Here is a 24,676-nt window from a genome sequence, read left to right on the forward strand (position 1 = left end):
ACAATATCGTTTGTTGTGGGCTTATAGTAACCTGGGTACTATTTTTTATTAATAATTCAACTGTTCTTATACCCTGGGTTTTAATAAAAAATATGATGTTTGAAGCGGTGCATCCTAAATAAACTATTTGAGACAACGAGTTTTCAAATAATGGCGACAGCATCGAATTGTCAACCGTGATCGTTACAAAATCGCTTTTGCGCATGCGTAAACCAGGTGGACAGAGTTTTAAAATGATTGAATGACGTGTGCTAATGTAAACCTTGCACGAGACCAGCGCGTGATATAATACTCAAGTGACCAAAATAGTCCATATAGAGAATCCCCTCCCTCGTCTGAAAACAGCGTTCTCATGCATGAACTTCTCTTTAGATACATCATGGCTGCCAACATAAACATCACGATAAAGTGGAGTGGTAAGGAGTACGTTATAGACGATGTGGCTTCCTTAAATACTGTGAAAGACTTAAAAGAAGTTATACATAAACAGACAAATGTTAAACCAGAACGACAAAAACTTCTCGGTTTAAAATTAGGAGGTATGTATGTATAGATATGCAATTGTTTAACTATGTTTCTTGATTTCGACCAAAACTTCGAACATGAATACCACCAATTAAATCAAAAATACGTTTTTAGTCATGGCTATAAGGTATAGTCCATGTCTTTTTAAGCTAGTGCTATAAGGTACACAGGTGATGGATTACATGCTGTAAATAGCTGTGTTAAACATATTATTTTCTCTTTTCTCGCTCAGGAAAACCGCCTAGCGATGATGTGAAATTGCTGGCACTTTCCATTAAACCAGGTGTGAAAATTATGATGATGGGAACACAAGAAGAAACACTGGTAAATATGGTTGTTTGTTCCTTCTCGCATATTCTTTTTCGTTCTTTCGATTTCTTTATTTGCTTAATTTATTTTCACATGTTAAAATGGATAAACACCCACTTGAAATCGGCGTTGGTAGTTATCTGCTGGCTCGTAAATAAGTGTCTGTTTTTTCAGGCGAATGTTATCAAGCCTCCTAAAGAGGTGACAGACAATAATGTTGTGGATGATTTTGATATTGAAGAAGAAGAAGTAGCCATACAACATCGGTACCTGATTAATATACTTCCACCAACTACTTCTCCATTATTTAATATTATAATATTTTAAAAATGTTTGAAATTGAGCTTTGCACGATTCTTATAAAAAAAGTAGATTTCGCGAATTTTTGACCTCGCAAAATTTTTTTTAGTATTGTGTTTCTCCGGTTGAAGTAACGTTTTACATACAATGAGGTTTCGAAGGCAGTTTCGAAATCATCTCAAAATTGACTACATCAATTGGTCCAGCTTTTCAATTTAGAAGACTTTAATTAGTTCGTCATCTCTTAATCTTTTTCTTCTACTTTAGAGAAGAATTTCTTGCAAAGATTAAAAAAAGAGTTGACACATACAAAGTGGAAGAAATAAATCCACCGAGAGAAGGGAAAAAATTATTAGTGTTAGATATTGATTACACCTTATTTGGTATGTCTTTATATTTCTGTTCGTAGATGATAAACGTGGTTTTAAAAATATGTTTTGTTGTTCATTTAGTCAGATTTCCCATCGTTTGTGATAGAAATGTCTTACAGATTTTATAGTAACGCACCTGAAAAAGAAATTTAATATTTTAAGTAATTTAAATTAAATTTAATTAATATTTTTAATCATAAAATCAAGAAGTACAATAATATCGTCAATCCTTAAAATCACAAGCGCTCACACATACATTTCTGAGAAACAGGTGGATGGTAAATCAGTTCAATATACTGTCTATTCTGCAAAAATCGTTGTTTTTTTAGAAAGAGGGTAGAATTTAGGATAGTTTACTTTTTTTCACGTAAAATCTATAGTCTGCTCACCGAAACTAAAGCTGTTATCACTTACGAAATTCCTCCGTTTTTACTTTTATCTTTTTTTACTTTGATTCTATACACGTTTTGTTTTAGATCATAGATCTTCGGCTGAAAATGGTTTTGAATTGATGCGTCCATATCTTCACGAGTTTCTCACAGCAGTCTATCCACACTATGATATAGTGATTTGGTGTAAGTGTGTTTCAGCTCTTGGAGGACGTCAAATTGTTTTTGTGTGTGTCAATACCAGCCTAACGTTTCAAGCAAGTATACAATTATAAATGAGATTTTCGAGCCAAATATACCTTTATACCTTTGTCTTTGCACGCGCTTACAAGTGTTTCATACTCCGCGTCAAACTTTTGATACTATTTTATACAAACAAACTGCACGTTCTATAAATGATGCAATATATGAAGCAGAAAAGCTCGATGCTTTTTCTTATGGATGAATAATAGATAGTAGTTATCGCACAGTGCCGAGAAATATATGAGAAATTTTTTGAGTTTATGTTCTCCTTTACATATTTCACGAGACCTTTATGCGAGAACTAAAAAACGAAAAAAAATATGACGATATTTTTCGACACACATGTGTGATAACTAGTTTATCATATAAACCGAGCATAAATCGTATACTCGGCTAATGATTGTTCAATTGTAGTGGAAAATCGTCCCATATTGCGTTTATCTCGCAAAAATATTTTCGTATGCTTAATGAGTACCGCTGATGTATGATAAGTTAAGTTAAACAATCAAATTAAACACAAAACTCCTTAACGCGCTATAGATATAACCTCATTAACCTAAAGTCACAGTTAAACTCAAGATCTGTACGGTGGGGAGCATTGGCACTTTTCTAAAAAATGACTTTAATGTCGGAACAAAAGAATAATTTAACTGTGAATGTTTATGATTGATTGTTAGTTTGTTTCGTAAAAATAATTTATGTTTTTAATGAGGGAAAAATTATGGAACAAATTTGCCGACAAGTTCTCGTTTTTCAAGAAAACAATAACTTTACTTAGCGAGTTATTAACCAATCAGGAAAAAAATATCAGCTTTTTGCACGCTATTTCAGCCAATCAGAGAAAAAATATCCGTTTTTTTTACTGTAGAGTTTAAAAAATATTAGACATACCATATACATGACCTAAATATAACGTTTATACATCTTTGCGTGTCGATGGTTGATTTTTGTGTACAATTTTCACAAATTCCTAGTATATTTACGAAGTTTATAGAATAAAATCTTTATTTTAAAAAGGCGATGTTTCCAAAAACTAGTTGCAGCGTATTCTTTTTCATCTATATTTTCTTTTGACTTTTTGAAAATTCTTCATAAGTTTTTTGTGTTTAGTTTATCATGTTTTGAAAGGCAGATGTGTGTGTTCGATTGCTTCTTAAAAAATTGTGTATTTTCATTGAAAACATTTTTCATTAAAAAATAAATTTTGAGAACAAAAGAGAGTTCTTTGATCCATTTGCTCTATTTTCTTTAAGTTAACCTAAAAAACATAAATATGTTTTTCAGCCTTAAAAACTATATTTCAGCTTGCTATACGTACGAAAAGACACGATAACCAATTTTTTCTCGAATTTTCAAGCGCCTTGGGAAGCGCAGTGAACACCACACTAAGAGGCTTTACCGGCCGTTAAAACATATTTCCTGGCAATCACTTACCACCCAACCTTGTTTTACCTTATAACAGGAGGTTAACGAATCATCAAATTAACGCGGTTTCCCCCTTACGGCGTTAATTTTATGCCGCGCTAATTTCATATCCCCGTTGTGATACATTAATTTCATGAACGTTAATTTTGTGTATAAAGAGTAGAAATAGTTTAACAAGGAAAAAAAATTAAAAAGGTATTTAATAAGAACAAGACATTTCTTTCTACGTTTTATTTGATATTTATTGTGCATCTAGTTTTACCATCACTCTCCTCCTCTTCCCGTTGAATCGTCTGAATACTCGCCACATTCCGGACAGGCAACTTTTTCGACATAGTTTTTCATGACTTCTATTGACCTAGAGATCTGCCATTTTATTGTCATTGTTATGATTATCTCTAATCCACCTTGCTTGAGTATGCTTGAGTGAAGACGACTTCGGTGACACTGATTTAACCTTTGCAGAAAATTTAGCACCTTTCTTTATAGCAAAATGGCAAGATTACTTCCTTTTGTGGAATTTCCAGATGGATTTTCCTATCTTACAACAAAAGTCACTAGAGTAACAAAAAAGAATCACTGAAATAACTAAAGGAGGTAAAAGAAGAAATGGGCTTGCCAATCAAAATGCTTTATTAATTTAGGATGCTTTTAGAGGTCAACAATCGCAGGTACGCTGGACAATTACAACCTTGTTACGACCATGGTGCCAAAGAATTTAACCCATTTGCTCTAACCTTTTGATCTGACCACAAACGGCTCTTTCCAAAGCATGGAAAAAGCTGCCTTCAGAGATTATTTTACAAACACGATAACAAATGGGGCTACAAATTGACCAAGAGAAAGATATGATAATCATCAAAGTTGATCTCAAATTGTCCACACTCAAACCCATCCACACCAAAGTGATGACAAAGATTACCACTTAAAAAATGAAAGGCGTAAAACGATTCTTAATGGCTAAAAGGCAGCTGGGGTGGTTGGCGCCGTTCAAGAAGGGAGGAGTGGTGAAGTGATCGATTTCAATTTTTATTTTTTAAAAGAAAATAGAAGAAACTGAACAAGAAATACTTGAATTTTGACTGCGTTAATTTCATGTAACGAAAAAGTAATTTTTTGGAAAACTGCAATAATTTTATGTCCCAGAAATGCATAATTTCGACAAACCGCGTTAATTTTCTGAGTTGTTAATAAAGTGATTCGTCGATTTTCTGCAATAAGTTATACAGTTTTTGGTCGTAAACATTTAGATTTTTTAACACTTAAGCCGCGTTTACATTTTAAGTAATTTTTCGTCTTCTGACCCAAATTTCATTCATTTTCACCTACTTAAAGGAGAGGCGAACAAAAATTCACCAAATTAAACAAGCACAGTGCAGTTTGATTAGAATTATTTTCCCCTATAGGTTCCCCCATGTGAGATCGGCCTGGCCCCCCAAATATCCTACTTCCAAGCATAAAACACCACCATAGGGAGGGTGCATATTGCTTTTTTGTTCCAGAAGTCCATGATTTAATAAGCAAAGACTTTACCTTGTCAGAAACCTCAAGTTGCACAATCAGGTTCGAATCAACACTGCAAGAAGCTCCAGGTTCTTGTGTAGTGGATGAAGTAACGACGGTTGATTTGGAAGAAATAGCTGCTCCCTAGAAGGTAAAGTTACATTAGGATTTGTAACAGCAACCTGGAGAAGTAATGGATACCATAATTAGTTTGCCCAAGCCTTCAATTTTGTCCTGAATTGCTTTTTGAACAACTGCACATACACAGACGAAAGGCGGAAAGCAATAGACTTTTTGACCATGCCAATTAATAGTGAAAGCATTTACATGTGTAGCACAAGGGTCTGGCTGATATGAAACAAATGTAGCCAGTTGAGTATTGATTCTACTCGCAAATAAATCAATACTAGCTGTTTCCCGTGGAAGAATCCACTGTATTCCATTTAATTTATGTAGCAGATATATGTCCATCAAAAAACAAACAATACAGCAGTGCGCATCTTACATCTGCATTATTATATAAATGACCAAAAAAATTAAAGATTTTCAACCACTGCAGTATATATGTGACATTTAAAATCTAAATCTACTAAAATTACTTGCTCTGACCATCTGACAAATGCGAAAATTATTCGGAAAAAAGTTTTTAAAAGCATTTCAACATACATCTCACCCATAAAATTTCAACCACTCAAAACGCCACATATATACAAAAAAGCTGATCAATGTCAAACACAAATCTCTCTCATTGTATATGTTAAAATCAGTTAGTTTATTGCAAACCCTGCCAAAGGTTGACACAAAATGCGAAAAATAAACAATAAATTTTGCCTAAGTAGAAATTTTTATCTAAGATGTTACAAAGGGATTGCAAGGTTAAATTATATTGCAATAAAACGTTTTTTGATATAATGCATATGGTCCTTCCTCACCAAACTTTAGACAAAATGCCAACAAAAAACGGTGTTTAAATCTAAAATTAATAAAGTCCTTTTAGCAATTTGCATGCTGTTTTACCATCAATAAAGTAAACAAAATTTCAAATCTCACATAGTATTCTGTCACAAAATCAAAGTTTGCAAAATTTAATTATTTCGGTACATATATCTACTGCATATGCCCTCTAAAACAATATTTTAATCCAAAATGCCTAAGAAAGACAGTTTGCAACAAAAATCAGTTATTTCGATAATATTGCATACACTTTTTCCTCACAAAAGCTTCACAAACTGTAAAAAAAAGAATGGTTGTAGGGAGTGCTTCTGATTCAACAAAAAAAGTTTTTTTGACATATTGCATCTAGCCCTTACCCATTAAATCTTACACAAAATTTCCAAAACTATATACGATTTAGAACACATCAAATTTAAATCGAGAAGGATCAGTCATTTCGATATATTGCACCGAGTCCTCCCCAGTAAGAATTTATACAAAATATAGAAAAACAAAGCTTGCAAGGTGTAAAATTGAATTCTTCTTCTGTGTATATATATATGGTCCTTACGCAAAATTAACATAAAATGTCAAAAAGGTTCAGATATAACATCTAACACAACAAAAATCAGTTCTATCAGTATATGTCACACCAAATGTTCCCCTTAAAGTTTCACAGACACAGCCTGTAAAATAAAAACAACTAAGATCAGGTATTTTGGTCTATTTCATACCATTCTGTTCCAAATAACTTATAAAATGTAAAAATTGAGTGGTAAAACAGAAATTTGCAAAATTCCATTTTTTTATATGCATGTATATTCTACAACAATAAGTTAATTCAAAATGTCAAAAAGAAGAAAAAAATAGCTTACAAAGAGTATAAAATTGAAATCAACAAAGTAGCTCTTTTGGTGTATTAAATATAAGCCATACGCACAAAAGTTTACACTAAATGTAAGAAAATGGTTGTGTTTAGTAATTCTAAATTAAGAAAAGTCAGTTCTTTTAGCATGCTGATTAAGGTTTTTGCCCACAAATTCTTACATGAAAATGTCAAAACCACAATTTGAAACAAATTAAATTTACATTTTAAAAATAAGTAATTTCTGAACTTTATTTTCAGAATATTTGGAGAAAAAGAACTTCGCAAACCAAAAAAAAACAGGAAAATGTGTAAAGTCTTCAGGGTTAATAACGTTTGATGGGTTTTGTGGGAATATATATACTGGGAATCTTTAGTTTAAAGCTAGCATTAGCTAGCTACAGCAGCTAATAGCTAGTCACTTAAATATAAACTGGAGACTTAGCTAGGTATAAAGAACATGGCTACATATATATATATATATATTCCTATCTAGCTAGCTAGTTGTTGGTGGTGGTTGGCTTTTTATGATGCTAGCTATAAAACATGTCTGGCAACAATAATATAATCAAAACTGAAAATAAAACATGAAAAAACCTTACAGAACCTTGCTATGATTAATTTATAAAACCATGCTCTTCTTCAAATGTTTTTTTAAAGATTTATTTTGAATGAAAGAGTAGAGAATACTCAAAAAGAACAGCCATCTTTTTCGTAAACACAACTTCCGTTTTATGCTGGGAACTTCATTTAACAGTCCGTATGCTTTGTGAATATCTAATACCGTTTCATATGTAGCGATACCTATATATATATGCTAACATATATCATTATTAGCAGCGGGTTATATATTTACAGCTTATGTGCGATTTCTATGAAGTACATCCCTAATCTTTTTAGTTAAATTTTAGCGTACAGCCACGTCATAAGAAAGTGACCCGTGATTTCCGTGTCGTGGACTCACAGTTTTACTCACGCAAGGGAATTAATATATAAGATCAGGGAAAAATTAAAAGTGTGAAACAATGTCAAGAAAGATCTTTTCACTCAATTCCTATTCTGTTTTAATTTCGTGCTTCCTAGATTCCATATCAGCTTCAACATTAAGAAGCCCAGGAATGTGTGAGATAGTAAGCCAATTGTCATGTCTAATGGCCCAATCCCAAATATGCTTGACAGCAATGTCACAAGGGATAGAACGACAACTACCCATGTTGGTTATGCAATGTACAGCTGTTGTATTATCACACAATACTTTGATGTGGGTGTTGAAAACTGGGTCACATAATGACCTCAGTCCAAAAAGAATAGCTTTCAGCTCTAATACATTTATATGCTGCTCAGACTCAACATGTGAGAATAAGCGAACAGTTTGTGAGTTAGAACATACTGCACCCCACCCAAGCTTAGAAGCATCAGTGGAAATAGTCATGGTGGGGTTACTAAATGAGATAGGACTGTATGACGAGGTAATATTGTCACACCACCACTGTATAGCTGCTATTGCATTAGCAGACAAAGTAGTGTATGAATCAAAATTGCCATCTTCAGGCGTTCTAAATCTCTATAATGAAGTTTTCCAAATAACACAGCATGGAAGCTAGAGCTGAAGATACTAAGAAGCTGGACAATTTCCCTTAGACTAACTTTGTTAGTAGCAGACAGAAGTTCTTGACAATATTCCTTGGTTTTTTTCTTTTTTGAGTCAGTTAAATACACTCTCATATTGACTGAATCGATGATTGAACCAAGGTATTTTAAGGTTTGAGTGGGGAGAAAATGTGATTTATCGGGATGTACAGAAAATCCCAATTCTCTTAATAAAGATACAATTCTCGTTATTTTTACAAAGCAGCCATTGTCAGACTTGTGCATGGTAATAAGGTCATCAATATAACCTGAAACCAAGCACTGGGATGATCTTAAGACAGCAAGAGGTGGTTTAAGAAGCCTCGTAAATTTTCGTGGTTTAGAACACAAACCATTAGGGAGACAAGTGAACTGGTATAACACACCATCATAATAAAACTTTAAGAATTTTTGATAATCGTCATCTATATGAACAGAGTAATAAGCATCTTTGATATCAATTTTTGCCATAAAGCAGTTTTTTGTAACTAATTTAAAAATTGAAGAAATATGTCCATTTTAAAATGTATATATGGCACATTTTTAAATTCAAAATGAGTCTGAATGAACCACCAGGCTTTGGAGTGACAAAAATAGGGGATATAAACTCTCCAGCTACATGATAACTTTGTATGATTACTCCTTTTTTAAGTAACCTGGTGATCTCTGATTTGATAAATTTGTTTTCATCAGCAGAGAAAGAACAGTTCATGCTTTCAGCATTACCAGGTCCTGGTGGTTCCTCAAAATCTATTTTTAGACCAGAAACGGTTGACAACACCTCATGGTCTGATGTCAATTCTTTCCATGCAGGCAAACATCTAGAAATAGCACTGCCTGGAAATTTTTAACATTTTTAGCTAACTTAGTTTTAAGGTTGAGATATAGGTACTTACATTGAGGGCTGCAGTTATTTCCTGCTTCTGTTGAAGGCCTTCCGATGACTTTGTTATGGTTTCTTGCCCTTCTCTAAAAAATTCTGGTTATCTTTCCTGGATGTTGTCGTTGAGCTAGGGATTTTACTAAACCTTCCAACATAAGGATATGATTGATATTTCCTGCTATTGTTGTAGTTGTATGTACTGGATGAGGACAAGGCAAGCTTCGAGGCTCCCTGGTCTTCTCAGATACCCTTTTGTAAATCACCCCCAAGCAGAAATTCATTGCATGGTCTACTCGGGTTACATAGAACCCTGTATTGAGGGTTCAAAGAGGTGCAAAGATTTTGTTTTCTTTTATTATTTAGGTCTGTATTGACTGACCCGAGTAATGTTATTGCATCAAGACAATTCATGACAACATCTTTCGAATTCAAGGGCTTTTTCCCCTCATCAGACTGTAAAACTTTTTCAACCACCTCTATAATGGCTGATGTTGCACGCAACAGTGTTTGCTGTGTGTTGTTAAAATTTCTCTCATTATGTTTTTGAAATTCTGAAAAACTTTTGAGATTAAAAATGCATCTGTTCATCTTTGGCACAGCCAAAAATTCGAATTACAGAGGGGATTTGGTGGAGGGGACCTTAAATGTACGGATTATAGAGGTTTTCGGATTACAGAAATTCGAATCATAGAAAGTAAATTATAAGAGTGTCTTAACGAAAATTGATGGTGACTTTAAATTCGTTCAAATTATAGAAAGATTCGGATTAGAGAGAGTCAACTGTACGTATAATTTCTTACGTGAGGTTTTGTTCACATGTTACGTAGATTTTTATTTACATATACGTAAATCTTTTACATAACTCACGTAAACATGACCATTGAATCCTCGTTTAAAATCCTCCCTAATTTTCGTAGCTTACTCGCCACATGATCACCAAAGAAGTCGTATTCATTCTGTGTCGTAGCTACAGCAATAGACCTAAGGACCTCCACCTCTTCTTCTACTTTTGTACAACCCTTGCTGGCTCTTCTTTTTCCGTTGCTTGGAGGCTTTGATACATCTTTGGTTTGACGATGGTTGCAATTGTAGTCGTAAATTCAATTTCCCCTCTGGCATTTCATCGCTTTCGTTTTCTTTGTTTGATTCAACGTCTGTTTCGATCTGTGAGGCATGTACATTTGTTCTCAAATTCCTTGGCTTTACATAATTGTCAAGCCTTTGTAAATGTTGCATGCTCTGAATTATTTTCTTTCACTGTATGGTGACTTCGGTTGAAAAATGATTTGATATCCCCGCACTTTGGTACGTCATCCCGTATTTTCAAACCGAAAGGAAGAAACTCGGCTTAGCAGCGAATCATTCTGGTTTGGTAGTCAGGAATGTTTTCAAAGGTCAAACAACTGATGCTGTTCAGAATCTTCTAAAAAAAAAACATATATTTTTCACAAAAGTACCAGCCAATATGACCAATTTGTTTCACCCTCTCGATCTGACCGTAAACGGGTACGCCAAAGCTTACTTAAAGAAGCTGTTCACTGAATGGTTTACGAATGAGATTACCGATGGTGTTAACAGTGGCAAAGATAGGAAGTATTAAAGTACCTTTGCAATTATCGATACTAAAACCTCTTTAAGCGAAATGGATTATTAAGTTGTATAAGGAAATGACATCATCATCAGGAAAAGAAGTTATCTTTAAAGGTTGGGAAAGGGCTGGTATCACTGATGGAATTAAAATGGGTAGCTAGAAGCTCTTGATCCTTTGCATGAGCTTGACCCATTGGTTCGTAATGAAGGATAATTTGATATTAGTGAAACGATCACAAACAATAAAGATCAGTTAGCAGATGGCTTGACTCACTACATTGAAGACAGTGATGTTGACAGCGAACGGGAAGAAGAATATGAAGAACATAGAAATATTTTCGAAGATGTATTTTAGTGATTTAATCATATACCCAGAGAAAATATTAAGAATATTTACATAAAGTTACACATCTGCTCCAATTATTTGTGTTTTTTCGTCTTTCTTAGAAATATCAAAAATAAAAAATCGCGAAATTATGTACACGCGAAATAGGTTAAATTTGTCAATTCACGAAATTTAATACTCGCGAAAAATCTATTTTCAAAAAAATTCGCAAATCGCGAAATTTCCTACGCGCGAAAATTAATATATTTAAGGTATTTATAAACTCCTTATACAAAGACATTTTGATTTTACTTTGTTTTTGTTTTAACTGAAGATTTTGTAGACTTTCGAATATAGAATCGAATGCTATTGCGCATTTTTTTTCTTATATTTTCCTTCTTTTAGCGTACGTACAGTTTCTTACCAGCGGAACGTACGAAAGGAACGTACCTAACGTAACGGATAATACGTAAGAGTTTACGTACTTTCCGTTAAACATGTCACATATACGGAAATATTTTACGTAACGTAAGAGAATGAATGAGCACCAGCCATTCCGTAAGCCCTTACGTAAAAATTTACGTGCATATGAATGCGGCTTAAGGATGTTTTCGTATTTTTTACGTAACGTAAGAAGCTTACGGACCCTTAAGTAGGTGAGACTGAATGAACTTTTGGTCGTAAGACGAAAATTTACTAAAATGTGAACGCGGCTTGCTTAAATTTTTCGTACGCAACTAATAATTATTTTACCGTAGGCCACGACAATGTTTTTTGTGAGAATGTGTTTGCGGGACTCTGTCAGTGTTTGTGTGGTATTTTGTAAAGTAGCTGTCGTAGATATTTACTTTGCTTCGTTTTATTTTTTAAGCTGCCACAGGCATGAAATGGATCAAAGCAAAGATGCAGGTACAATTGTTGGTATCACGTGGTTAAAACAATGATCGGTTTCATTTTTTCCTATTTTGAGTGAAAAGGAAGCAGATGCAGCTGCACATTGGGGCGTTTTGGGAAACCACGCCCTAAAACTCTTAAGCTACATTCACATGCACGTAATTTTTGACGTAAGAGCTTACATAAGGGGAAAAGTTCATTCATTCTCTTACGTTACGTAAAAATTTGACGTAACATGTGACACCACCTACGTAAATTATTTAAGGTCTTACGTGCTGCGTAAGCTCTTGCGGTTTTCTTACGAGCAAAAATTTTTGCTCCTAAGAAACTGTCTGTAAGCCAAAAGAAGAAAGGAAAAAATTGCGCAATCACGTTCGAATTTTAAAACAATTTGAATTTGAATATAATTATTTAATTTAGGAGTTAGATTTCAAACTTTTTGAAAATGATCGATGAAGAGGATTTAAGTGTTTCTGTACAATTATATACTGTCCTTTATGATGAAGGACATAAAGAATTCCATCGAAATGACATAAAAAAGAATGCATGGAAAGCAGTTTGCCTGTCCAAAATGGTGGTTCTCACACAGGTTCTTTTTTTTCTTTTCTTTTTAATGTCACTTTTCCTTTTCGGCGACCACGTCTTCTCAGATTCACTAGTGCTGCAGCCAAAACATGATAGTTATTAAACGCCGCCATATTGAATAATGTTTTGAAATATTTACATGACGCAAAATCTTTCCGTACATGTGAACAAAATTATACGACATGTGAACAAACCATTCCGTAAGCAGTAATTTTACGTAAGGATTTGCGTAGAAATTTTCCGTAAGCTCTTACGTCAAAAATTACGTGCATGGGAACGTAGCTGTAGGGAGGAAAGAACTTTAATTTTACGGACGGTTTCTATTTAAGTCTTCACAGTCGTAGCTTTCAACGTTCAAGATGAGAGCGCTTTTTGAATTTTTACTGCTGAGACTGTTGAGACGGCGTAAATGGAAACCGGGGTTGAAACTATTTTCTTCTTTCTCAGGAATTAGGTGTTTCAAACAATGGAAATTACAAACTCTCGTTCATGTTGGATAGCGGAGCAATGATCACGGTTCATACTGAAAAATATGGCGTAGTCGAGGTAAGTAAGGACACGTTGGAATTTTGATCTGTTGATCGACATCAAAATTTTTAAAAAAGTTAAAGCCACGGGACACAAGACAATATTTTCAGGCGATAGTAACAAATTTATGTTAATTACTATCGCCTAAAAATGTTAACTTGTATCACCAGAGAAGCTTTTTGTTGCTCACAACATTTTTTTTGTTACTCGCAACATTAATTTTATTGCCAGTAACAAGATACAAAATCAAATCGATTTGATTTGTATCTTGTTACCGGCAACAGAAAAATGTTGTATGTAGCAAAAAAACGTTACCAGCAACAACAAAAAAGGTTATGCGTATGAATATTCTCCGTCTCGCCACTTTGCAGAAATTCTGATGCAACACTTTTACGCTGAATGTTTTTAGCGGAATAATCAAAAGTCAAAAACAAGACAATAGTACTGAAGATCAAGAGAATCAAACCAATGTACGTCTTTCTGATGTTTGATACATTCACGCATTATCGTGTCTTCTTTTGTTAAATGGGGTCTTAAATGTTCAACAAATTCATCATATTGAGCTTTATCAATTCTTATGTAATCTCGAAAACCTTTAGAATCTTCCCGTATTAGTTCCCTGGAAAATTTTATGGTATGCTCCATCTTCATTTCTTCGTTACATCCACAGTCTAATCCATTTGCGTTCATTTTTCCTTTTTTTCTTGCCTTTTGTATATTCCACGTCTTCCCATTTTTATGTTTTTAGAAATAGTTTTGCATTTCCTTTTTGAAAACTGTTGCCATGGAAATAAACAATGTTTTCGTTTTGTTTTGATAAAAATGTTGCATTTGCACAGATGTGGCGACACATCAAAATTTTTGGGCGATAGTAAAAACTTTAATTTTGTTACTATCGCTTGAAAAAATTGTCTCGTGTCCCCGTCCCCGTGGCTTAACCTGACCTCTTTTTTAAAAGAGTATAGGTATTCCTAGTTTACTGCAAAAATCTTTAGTCGATAAAATGCTCTGTAACTATGAATATTTTTGTTATTTTAATACGGCCAAGTTAAACTAACATAACGCATGTTATATTTTTTTAGTACGTACGTTTTTTATTTTTTTATTTAGACGAAACCATTGGCTGTCATATGGGGAAAATATTCACAATACTCAAGTAAAAATTCAATAATATTCGACGACTTACGGCGAAACTTTTTGATGAACCCCTCGTCGGGATTAAAGGTTGTTAGTTATTGTATTTAAGATTTACTAATGGATCATGCATTCTCGGCAAAAACAGTGACACTTTGTTTTTTATTTTACTACTACAAGAAAAATCAGTAAAAATCTTAGTCGGTAAAACATAAACACAGCAAAAAGGGTTGGCCGGTAGAAGAACTTGGCAAAAAATTTTGTTCAGTAAAAAAGTGTTAGTCACTAAGCCGAAATTACAAATTTTACGAAATTTTAGGTTTTGTTAAGAAAACGTTATAAGATACTGAAAAGATTTTTACGTACATGATATATTCTACATGTTTTTATTGTTGTTGCTATTGTTTTGTTTTGTCGTTTTTATCGCATTGTTCAAAACGTTTTTATAGCTGTTATTTAGGAGATAACCTTTCAAAAAAATTTAAAAAAATAATCTGAATTCAAAATATGTGCACAGGTGATGATGAATCGTTGTTTCTGTTTTTTTTTGTTTTTTTTTGTTTTTTTTTTTGTTTTTTTTTTAATAATATATTTTCATTGTAAAAGTTTCCTTTGATATTATTCGTTTTTTTAAGCCGTTATGTACATGTTTTTTTTCTTCTGTTCTGTTCATTCAGAAGATAATTAACTTATTTTTCTTCCTTTTATATTTATTTTAGATACGACCTTTCAAAAACGCTCATGCAAACAGAGACACGGATAGAGAACTTTTAAAATTATCTAGATACTTACTGAAAATAAAGGATGTGGAAGATTTTGAGACTTTAAATCATTCTCAATGGGAAAAGTAAGAGTGGAGATCTACATTTATTTGTGTTTATTGTATTTGTGTTTATTGTATTTATTTGTTGTAGTAAAATCTTCTGTGCTAGCTATGTAATTTTAGAAACATGTGATTTTTTTGCTGTAAGTTGTGATGTACCCCACAAGAGTTTGAGTGGAAGAAAAATTCGATATATTATCTCGCATGTAATGCATATTTAAACATAATTGTAATTTAAAGCTTCTTTGTAGCGCAAAGCTTCTTTGTAGCGCTTCTGTTTAATTTAAATACAGAGCTGTATTATAGTCTTCTGCGAAAAAAAACCGTATAAGTGGAGCGCACGTGCAAAGATATATATTTAACGTTTGCTGTTGTGCGTTTTTTATATTTCTTAACAAGGTTGAAAACGAGGTTAGATTAAAAATATTCCAAGGCTCGACTTTTTGTTCTAGATTTGAAAATTTTTATGATGCTTAAAATTTGATTAGAATTTCAATTTCTTATTGCTTATCGGAATAAACTGAAATTTTTGTCCGTGCAAAGCAACAACGTCATGGGTATGTTACACCTAGTAGGATAGATAAACAGAGCCTTCTAGGTTACACGTAGCGATTGCTATTATAATAACATTCTATCATTTGCGCATGTTGAAATCTATTAAGATTATCGAATAATCAAGAATTTGAATTGGATTACCGGAAAAATAATTTAAAGAGTAAGCATGGATTAGATATTCGGGGTAATGCAAATTACACTCAGAATAGGAGACAGGTTTTTCGTAACATGATAGGTTCCTTTTACAAACGTCAAACTAAATACAACATGTTTATGCAACTTCATAATAGGAACAAAATAAACGCTAGCAGTTTAAGGAGCACTGTGAGAAGACTAATTCCGTTAACACTAATTCCATAACTTTGTTATATTGACAACTTTTGTCTTGAAATTTTGAGTTTTTATTTTGCGATCTAAAGATGCCTTAGTACGTCATTTTTGCCAAAACACGTCTTGAGACATCTTGAAAATGCCACCGAGAAACGAATTCCATAACTATGAGCGTTCAAGGATTGAAAGAATTCCAATAAAACCTCAGTTGTAATCTTGCAAATTCTAAACACAAAAAACAAATGTTAACAAGAAGAAGTTGAAAAAGTGTAAGGTTCTACATCCTAGCTTTTTGAAGCAATACATCATAGACATGTTTAACCAACTGCATTTTTTTCGTTAACTTCAACATATGTATCTAATATTTCATCAGGAGATAAAACGAAGCACGTAGGTAAAACTTAAAGTTGTTTGAAAGAAATGTTTCGGGAACAATGCCTCTTCATTGGTATTGTTTACTGTGAAAAGATTGGTCGTTGAAGATGTTGATTGGCTTAGTTCCTCTTCAATTATAATTTCGTTTTCATTTGCATTGGTGCTTGTTGTCAGAACAGATGGCTCTTGTTCCTCTTCTGTAATATTAATTTGGTTTTTACTTTCGATTTGGTTATCCACTTCGTAATTCGGAATAACAACCATTGTTGCAGGCTCTTCATTAAGTCCAGTATTACAAGTTGAAAATCTCTTACATGACGATCTCTGTTAGATTTCTTTAAAAGCACTTTCTTGCACATGTTACAGATTTTATTGTCGTCAGCAGCTTTCTGTTGTAACAGGATTTTAAATGTTATCTTTATATTTCGAAGACATTGTACAATCGTAGTTTGTCATTTGAATAACTTCTTCGTAGAATCGGCTAGGCTTTACAATACCACCTGTTCATCTTATATAATAATACGGAGTGTATGTGATGGTCATAGTGGATATCGTCATTTTCCTTTGATGTTGCCGAAATTTTCTTTAAAGTTGCGAAAATATGTGTCTCAAATGTTAAATATTATGACATTACGGCGCGACGCCAATAACACTCCTTTAACGTCAATATCCTATATTAAATTAATGAAGCCATTACAATGCACTTAAAATTTTGAGGCCAAATAACTTGGGAACGAGGTGGTGACGTTAATGATTATTCACCGCATGGATAACTAGGGACTACCTAGGACCAATTTGGGTTAGTTTCCCAAACCTGAGTCCCCAAATCCGTTTCGGAATGTACGGTTGATGACGTCATCAAAAAACCTTTAAACCCTAATATATCTGCAACCGTTTATCAAAAGTACATGATCTTATACAATTTCTTGATTAGCATTTAAAGATCTATACGATGAAGGCAACAGGTATACAAATTTCAAAAAAAGATATTTTGGGTTTTGACGGGTCATTGCTGACGTCAGCAAATTTTTTAATCCCTGATATCTCCTTAGGCGTTCGTCGAGAACATATGATCCTATACATTATTTTGACCAGCGTTTCAACTTCTACACATTACAGACAAAGAACAAACAAATTTCGCGAATTTTCTTCACTGCTGACGTCGGCAAAATATCTAAAACAACTTTATTTTATTGACCTTTTGCCTAAGTGGATTTCTCCACGGGCTTTATTGACTAGTCTATATAATAATACGCCAGTTCTGTGTGTCTGTAACAGGCAAAGTGGATATGTTCATTTTCCTTTAATCTTACCGAAACCTTTAATCTTACCGAAATTTTCGTTGAAGTAACCGAAAAATTTGTGTCTAATATGTTAAATTTTCTGACGTTACGGCGCGACGTCAATAACACCACCTTAACGTCAATATCCTATATTAAATTAATGAAGCCATTACAGTGCACTTAAAACTTTGAGGGCAAATAACTTGGAAACGAGGTGGTGACGTCAATGATTTTTCACCGCGTGGGTAACTAGGGACCACCTGGGACCAATTTGGGTTAGTTTCCCAAACCTGAGTCCCCAAATCCGTTTCGGAATGTACGGGTTGATGACGTCATCAAAAAACCTTTAAACCCTAATATATCTGCAACCGTTTGTCAAAAATGCATGATCTTAAAGCGCTGATCAAGAAAATGTATAGGATATACATTTTCTTGATCAGCGCTTTAAGATCTATACGAGGAAGGCAGCAGGTATCGAAATATCTTAAAAAAAAATTTTGTAATTTGGCGGGCGATTGCTGACGTCAGCAAAATTTTTAAACCCTGATATCTCCTTAGGCTTTCGTCAAAAATATATCATCCTATACATTATTTTGATCAGCTATTCAAGCCCTACACAGTAGAGGCAACAATTAAACAAATTTCTAAAAAAAAAAATTTGTCCTTTGAAGGGGTCCTTGCTGACGTCAATTAAATTCCTGTGGTTACGGAGTTTCATACCGCGCAGGTCTGGGCACTAGCGAAGCGCTTGTAGGGACAAATTTTTATATCCCCCGCAGAGCGTAAGGCATTTGCTAAGAAAAACATGCAGTACGAAGAGAATTATTCACTTTTTCCTTTGTATTTTTACTTTTTAAACTGGTGCCATATATTGATTTTACAATTATTTAAAGAAAGGACACTCAGTATTGACATAAGATTGTATATTATGAAGGTTCAAGACCTAAACTTGGTTATTAATTTAATTGCTTCAAGTTGTGGGGTACACTCATCATAAAAAGTTGGCAGTCAAAAGAGAAAGAAACTTTATTTTGGTAGTTAGTTACATCACAAGTTTTAATATTGTCTTAAAAATATCACAGTGCTGATCAAAGAGGGATTGCTAGCATGTCATTCAAGATTTATATAGCTACTGGTACAGCCAAAATAATGTAGCTCATTAAACACAGTAAAGAAAACAATGGGTTTTTTTCTAAAGTAATAGTTTCATGCTCATTAAACAGATACCTAGCTAGCTCTAAATTAAAAAAAACAATTCCAAAATTTCTTATTTTGTGTTTGCTAGAAACTTTATTTAACTAACCAGGGCGGAGCTACCTACATTTCTTATAAACCAAATTAAAAATTGTCAAAAAGCTGGCTGTATCTGTCTCGTTGTAGTTTTTGTTAGCTAGGGGTCACACTGGGTCACTCATATATATCGTAGCCTTATTCATACAGTAATCAGATATATAGGTGGGTAATGCTAAAAATAGGATCATAAAAACTCATTTCTAATATCACTCAACTTAACGGTGCAGTTCAAACACCAACTTAGCCTTAAAAATTACTACGCCTCAATTTTGCATTGGAATAATTTTAATCTGTGAAGTACATAGTTTCGACCACTGCCAAATATAAAATAAAATAACATACTGTGGTTAAAATAAACAAATTAATGGAAAATAACTTTTTAAACAAATTTAGTCACTTTAACTGCTTCGTCAAATATTTTCGGTTGACAAATTTTTCTTATGTCAATGTACCAAAATTACTATAGCTATCACAAAATTGTAAAAGTGGACCTTGCCTAAATTTATTCTTGCATTTTACCAAAATTAATAACACAGTAATACAGTGTAACATGCTATTATATATATCCCTTCCTAGCTAGTTATATAATATTTATATCCAATAATTTCTAACGAAAAGTCAAAGCCAGTCATTATATCATTGAAGTGTGTATTTTATTTTCAGTCGATTTCATCTGTGCTCTTTTTTATATAACTAGTTAGCTATACTTTGCAAATAATTCCTTTATTAAATGCTCTTCCACGTTAATCCATGTCAAACTTGCAGATCCATATATAGCTAGCTAGCTATAGTTTACTGTAAAAAAACTTCCTTAAGTCTTTCTATAGCTAGCTGTAATTTTTATTTCTTCTTGGCAAAGTGCACTGATAATGATAGAATAGTGTTTCTTTTTAACCATTACTTTATTCCTCGCAACACAAAATGTATGGTATATGTAGCTTGCAACTTCAGGAAGCTAACCCCTAAAACCAACATCAAAAATATGTCTTCTCTTGCCTATAAAAGTCAGTAATTTAAGTAGGCTGTTCAGTCACGTGACAATTCTTGCCGTCAAAAAAAATCTCGGCGCGGCGGAAATTGAAAACTTCAAAATTTTTAAAGGTGAGCGTATGGGTACCTTAGCATTTGGTTACTTTTCTTACACTAAACCAATTTAGGCCGATTTATGTTGGGTACTTATGCAAAGGTAGATGATTTTCTGAGGTAAACAAAGATGAAAATCCCGGTTTCTGTTTGAGGAAGTAAAAAAATCAGGTAACTAAAAACTTCATAAATTGAGAAAAAGTACTAGATTTTAACTATTTTTTGATTTTCACTCAGAAAAACACTATTCAATGACACTTTTGTAAGTTTGTATAAGAGTTTTTACAACAACGCAATGTTTTAGCAAAGAAAACAAAGTTTTTTTTCTTTATCCTCTGTTATTTTATTGTGGGCGCCCCTTTTTGTCTCCATTTCTAGAATATACTAAATAAAGTTAGTTAGTTATAGTTATTTAGTTAGTTAATAAAAGCTAAACTATGTGCCAAGTACAGGTGTTTATTTTGTTTATTTTAGCCAACAGTTAAGAAGTTACTGCTCATCAGATATAATTTTACACTCAAAATTAAGCATTGTAAAATTATGTTAAATACAGTCTAGCTAGCTAGCTAGGTTGTTAAGGCTTGCTCTAATACAACTTTTTATCCTTTTTTACATTGTGTTTTGAAGGAAGAAAAATCCTAGCCAGAAAAGCGTATTTAATGCTAGCTAACTAACACTAGCAAAGTTCAGTATGATACAGACTTGTGTCTGGCCACCATGGCCTAAATATATGGTTACGATATGCAGGTATCGTTTATTTATCCAGTAACAATTCATATTAAGGTTTTTCCTTACTCTGTTATGCAAAGTGCTTTTATTTTATTTCAGTGTAATTATTAGTGTAATTAAAATAACTAATAGTGAAATATATGAATGGTATACAAAGTTAAATCAATTAAGCATTGTTGAAGTTTGTGAATCATTCTCACAGAAGTTTAAAATTGATATTAGTAATTGCAGTCAAGTTGCATTGTATAATAAAATTACAAGGTTAATTCAAAGAATTAAACTGTTAAGAAAAGCAAAGAAAAAAAAGGACGTTGAAGGTGTTTTTGCACAAGAGTTTGTAATACCAAAAACGGAAGACAGTTTAGACAGGTCATTAAATTCAACAGAAACAGAAAAGGAAAAGAGTCTTGTATTGTAGCTTAGTGTCATCAAAAAAAAGAATAAAAATTTAAAACGAAAAATGACACATCGACAAGAGGTACAGTTGGAATTGGTAGAACAACAATATTTAGAGGCACTTAATAGTATGAAAACGTTAGACATAGAAACAAAGAGTATTGTTCAGAAAAATAAAAATGATTTGAACTTAGCAGCGAAAAAATTACAATTGTTAAAGCAAAAGTTTGAAAAGTGATGCATTAGAAAAAGCTGAAGACGAAGTCCGAAAACATGGTGTATCGCATGCTAAAATAAGACGTTTGAGTAAGAAAATTGCCTATATAGATAATAAACTAAAAGTGCAGGGACAAGAGTTAATTGAGTTAAGAAGTGATTTAAAGAAGACTGAGGTTGAAAATATAAATTTACATAAAGTTATAGAAAGATTAAATAATAAAGGTGAGAAATTAGAAGAAAAGCTTAGTAATGTACGTGAAAATATTGTATATCCATTAAAAGCTGAAAAAGTTTCGTGCCAGAAGAAAATATTGTATCTAAAGAATAAAATAAGCAAATCCAATAGCGTTGTATGTAACAATCAGTGTGAAAAAGAGATTGAAGGTTTGGAGAATAAAATTGACTCTTTAAAAGAAAATTTAGAACTACAAGCATTAATAAATCTAGTCGAAGATGAAGAAGTAGTTACGTTTCACAATGGCAAATATACAAATGAACTGCGTGAAGTAATTTTGGATTTACTAACATTAAATGTTAGCATCTCAAAAGTAAACAGTGTTATGAAAAAAAGCTAACCAAAAAGAAAATTAATCGGTTACCATCAAATGGTGTAAAAAGCAGATTGCTCCAAGAGGCATTAATTATTGCACAATCTCAAGTAGTAAATGAAATGCTCAGTGATCCTGCTGGGAATAATTGTTTGCATGGTGACGGAACTTCGAAGTACCACAAACATCACCAAAATTTCCAAATAACAACTGCAAGTGGCAGAACATTATCTTTCCGTTTAGCAGAAATAAGTGGTGGTGATGCTGCATCTACGCTGCAATGTTTCAGTGAAACAGTTGATGATTTATGCGATGCAATTTTAACTAAGGACAAGGAAAAAGATTTTGCTAACCTTGTAACTTCCATCAAAACTACTATGTCTGATCTTGGGCCAGTGAATCCTTTGTTGAGAGAAGAGCTCTTGCCAAAATCTATCGAAAATTGGGATGAAATGAGTGAAACACAAAAAAAAGAAATTGGTGATATGGCAAACTTTTATTGTAAATTGCATGTCATAGCGAACTTTGCAACAGAAACTGATAAAGTTTTAAAATCATTTGAAAATTTGTTGTTGACTGTTGATTATGAAACAGTGTTTGCTTTTAATACCAGTGAAGCATGTGCTGTCAATTGGTTCGTACTGCATGTAAAGCATTTCAGGTTAGGGGTAGTGATGAAGCTGGAGTTGCGTCATATTTTAATTCATCAAGAAAATGTATATGATGATGTGCTTTTGATGAACGCCTAAGGAGATATAAAGGTTTCAAAATTTTGCTGACGTCAGCAATGGCCAGTCAAACCCCCCAAATATTTTTCTTCAGAAATTTGTATACCTGCCGTCTTCATTGTATAGATCTTGAAACGCTGATCAAGAAAATGTATAGGATCGTGTATTTTTGACAAACGGTTGCAGAGATATAATGGTTTGAAGGTTTTTTAATGACGTCATCAACCCGTCCATTCCGAAACGGATTCGGGGACCAAGGTTTTGGGAAACTGACCCAAATTGGTCCCAGGTGGTCCCTAGTTACCTGCGCGGTGAAAAATCATTGACTTCACCACCTCGTTTCCAAGTTATTAGAGAGCTTACGAAAGCGCGACGACAACGGCAACGGCAACGTGAGAACATTATTTTGTACTTACTGCCGGGACGTTAAAATCCCGAATTTGGCGGACTGTCTAAAACGTTTAAACTCTTTTTTTAAAATGGCTGAAAAGATGACTAGTTCTGAGAAGCAAGATTTTCAAAAACCGTAAGTATGGGACTTTTAGAAGTTTAAAATGCTCTATATTTTTGGAGTGTTTGTTTTTATGCATTTTGGAAAAGTAATTTGCCTGTAAACTTTCCCTACTTTGATGGCACAGCTGCATGTTGCATGTAGCAGAAATCTAGCTAGTTAGCTGAACTAACTGAGATTCATTGCAAAAAATAACTTTGGCATATCAATGTTTTTTTTAGAAAAGCCATTCATTGGACTGTTGATCATGATATGATGTTAATTAAGGAAGTGTTCTTATTTAAACCTTTGAAATATAAACAAGGGTCGTTGGAGCGTGGACAAGTATGGAAGAGAATTAGTGAGGCCCTTAATGCATTAGAAAGTCCTGTTTTTAAAGTGAGCGATAGGTCTACGAGAGATCATCTAAATTTGTTAATAAAAAAGTTTAAACGACAGGAGGGTGAAAAAAACAAAGCCAGTGGAATCGAAGTGAATGAAGAAAGTGAGCTGGATAAAAGTTTAAGAGACAAAATTGAACTTTTTGATGATCATGAGAGATTAGCTCAGGAAGAGAACCAGTTAAAAAAACAAAAACTTGAAGATGAAGCTTCTCAAGCTGAAGATCTGTGTTTAGCTTCTTTGGAAAATCGTGATATATATATATATATATATATATATATATATATATATATATATATATATATATATATATATATATATATATATATATATATATATATATATATATATATATATATATATATATATATATATATATATATATATATATATATATATATATATATATATATATATATATATATATATATATATATATATATATATATATATATATATATATATATATATATATATATATATATATATATATATATATATATATATATATATATATATATATATATATATATATATATATATATATAAAAGTACAAAAACATAAAGCTGAATGTACTTTTTGCAAGTCAGATAAAAATTCTGTTATATAAAGTAGTTTCTTATTTGAGGTGGTGCAATGTCAAAATATTTTTCAGTAATTGAACCATAAAAACAAGATCTTGCATTATGAAGTAAGGCACATATTATGTACATTTTTGCAACAGCACTCAATCTGATCTTCAAATTTTTTCTAAAGTCCAAAAACTTGAAATAATTTAATATGTCCCCAAATATCCACTCTACTGAAACACGTGCTGAGCTCATTGCTTTGTTCCAGGATAATTGTAGCGGAGTGATTCGAGCTCCTCTAAACGGTGTCTGAATTTGCACTCTCAGTGGATACGCTGGATCTCCATAAATGCAGAGAACATATCCAGCTGGTCCAATTGAGTGCTGTTGTAACAAAGGAAGCACACCAGATCTGGCCAGC

The 24,676-nt window shown here is 33.0% G+C and overlaps 1 protein-coding gene and 1 long non-coding RNA gene across 6 annotated transcripts in view; one reads left to right on the forward strand and one right to left on the reverse strand.

Moving 5' to 3' along the window:
* The window catches only part of LOC130644933 (ubiquitin-like domain-containing CTD phosphatase 1), an 89,627-nt gene that overhangs the window by 47,245 nt on the left and 17,706 nt on the right, over window positions 1-24,676 (forward strand). For both annotated transcript variants that reach the window (XR_008982641.1, XM_057450724.1), the window contains exons 2-10: window positions 373-539; window positions 758-849; window positions 1,009-1,100; window positions 1,402-1,517; window positions 1,982-2,080; window positions 12,162-12,199; window positions 13,217-13,315; window positions 14,408-14,521; window positions 15,151-15,278. Coding sequence is in view for 1 of the 2 variants with exons in the window: in XM_057450724.1 (XP_057306707.1) it covers window positions 380-539; window positions 758-849; window positions 1,009-1,100; window positions 1,402-1,517; window positions 1,982-2,080; window positions 12,162-12,199; window positions 13,217-13,315; window positions 14,408-14,521; window positions 15,151-15,278 (938 nt within the window). In the remaining variant the exon portion in view is untranslated. The remainder of the gene's footprint in view (window positions 1-372; window positions 540-757; window positions 850-1,008; window positions 1,101-1,401; window positions 1,518-1,981; window positions 2,081-12,161; window positions 12,200-13,216; window positions 13,316-14,407; window positions 14,522-15,150; window positions 15,279-24,676) is intronic.
* LOC130644935 (uncharacterized) lies at window positions 268-11,776 on the reverse strand. Of its 4 annotated transcripts, none has more exons than XR_008982645.1 (3): window positions 10,243-11,776; window positions 5,096-5,209; window positions 268-2,139 (listed from the first exon to the last, which is right to left on the reverse strand). It is a non-coding gene; the product is annotated as an uncharacterized LOC130644935 (long non-coding RNA). The 4 variants fall into 4 exon arrangements; XR_008982643.1 differs by lacking the exon at window positions 10,243-11,776 and adding an exon at window positions 7,471-8,141; XR_008982644.1 differs by lacking the exon at window positions 10,243-11,776 and adding an exon at window positions 7,466-8,141.

This window comes from Hydractinia symbiolongicarpus, chromosome 5, assembly GCF_029227915.1.
Source record: "Hydractinia symbiolongicarpus strain clone_291-10 chromosome 5, HSymV2.1, whole genome shotgun sequence".
Classification (NCBI taxonomy): Eukaryota; Metazoa; Cnidaria; class Hydrozoa; order Anthoathecata; family Hydractiniidae; genus Hydractinia; species Hydractinia symbiolongicarpus.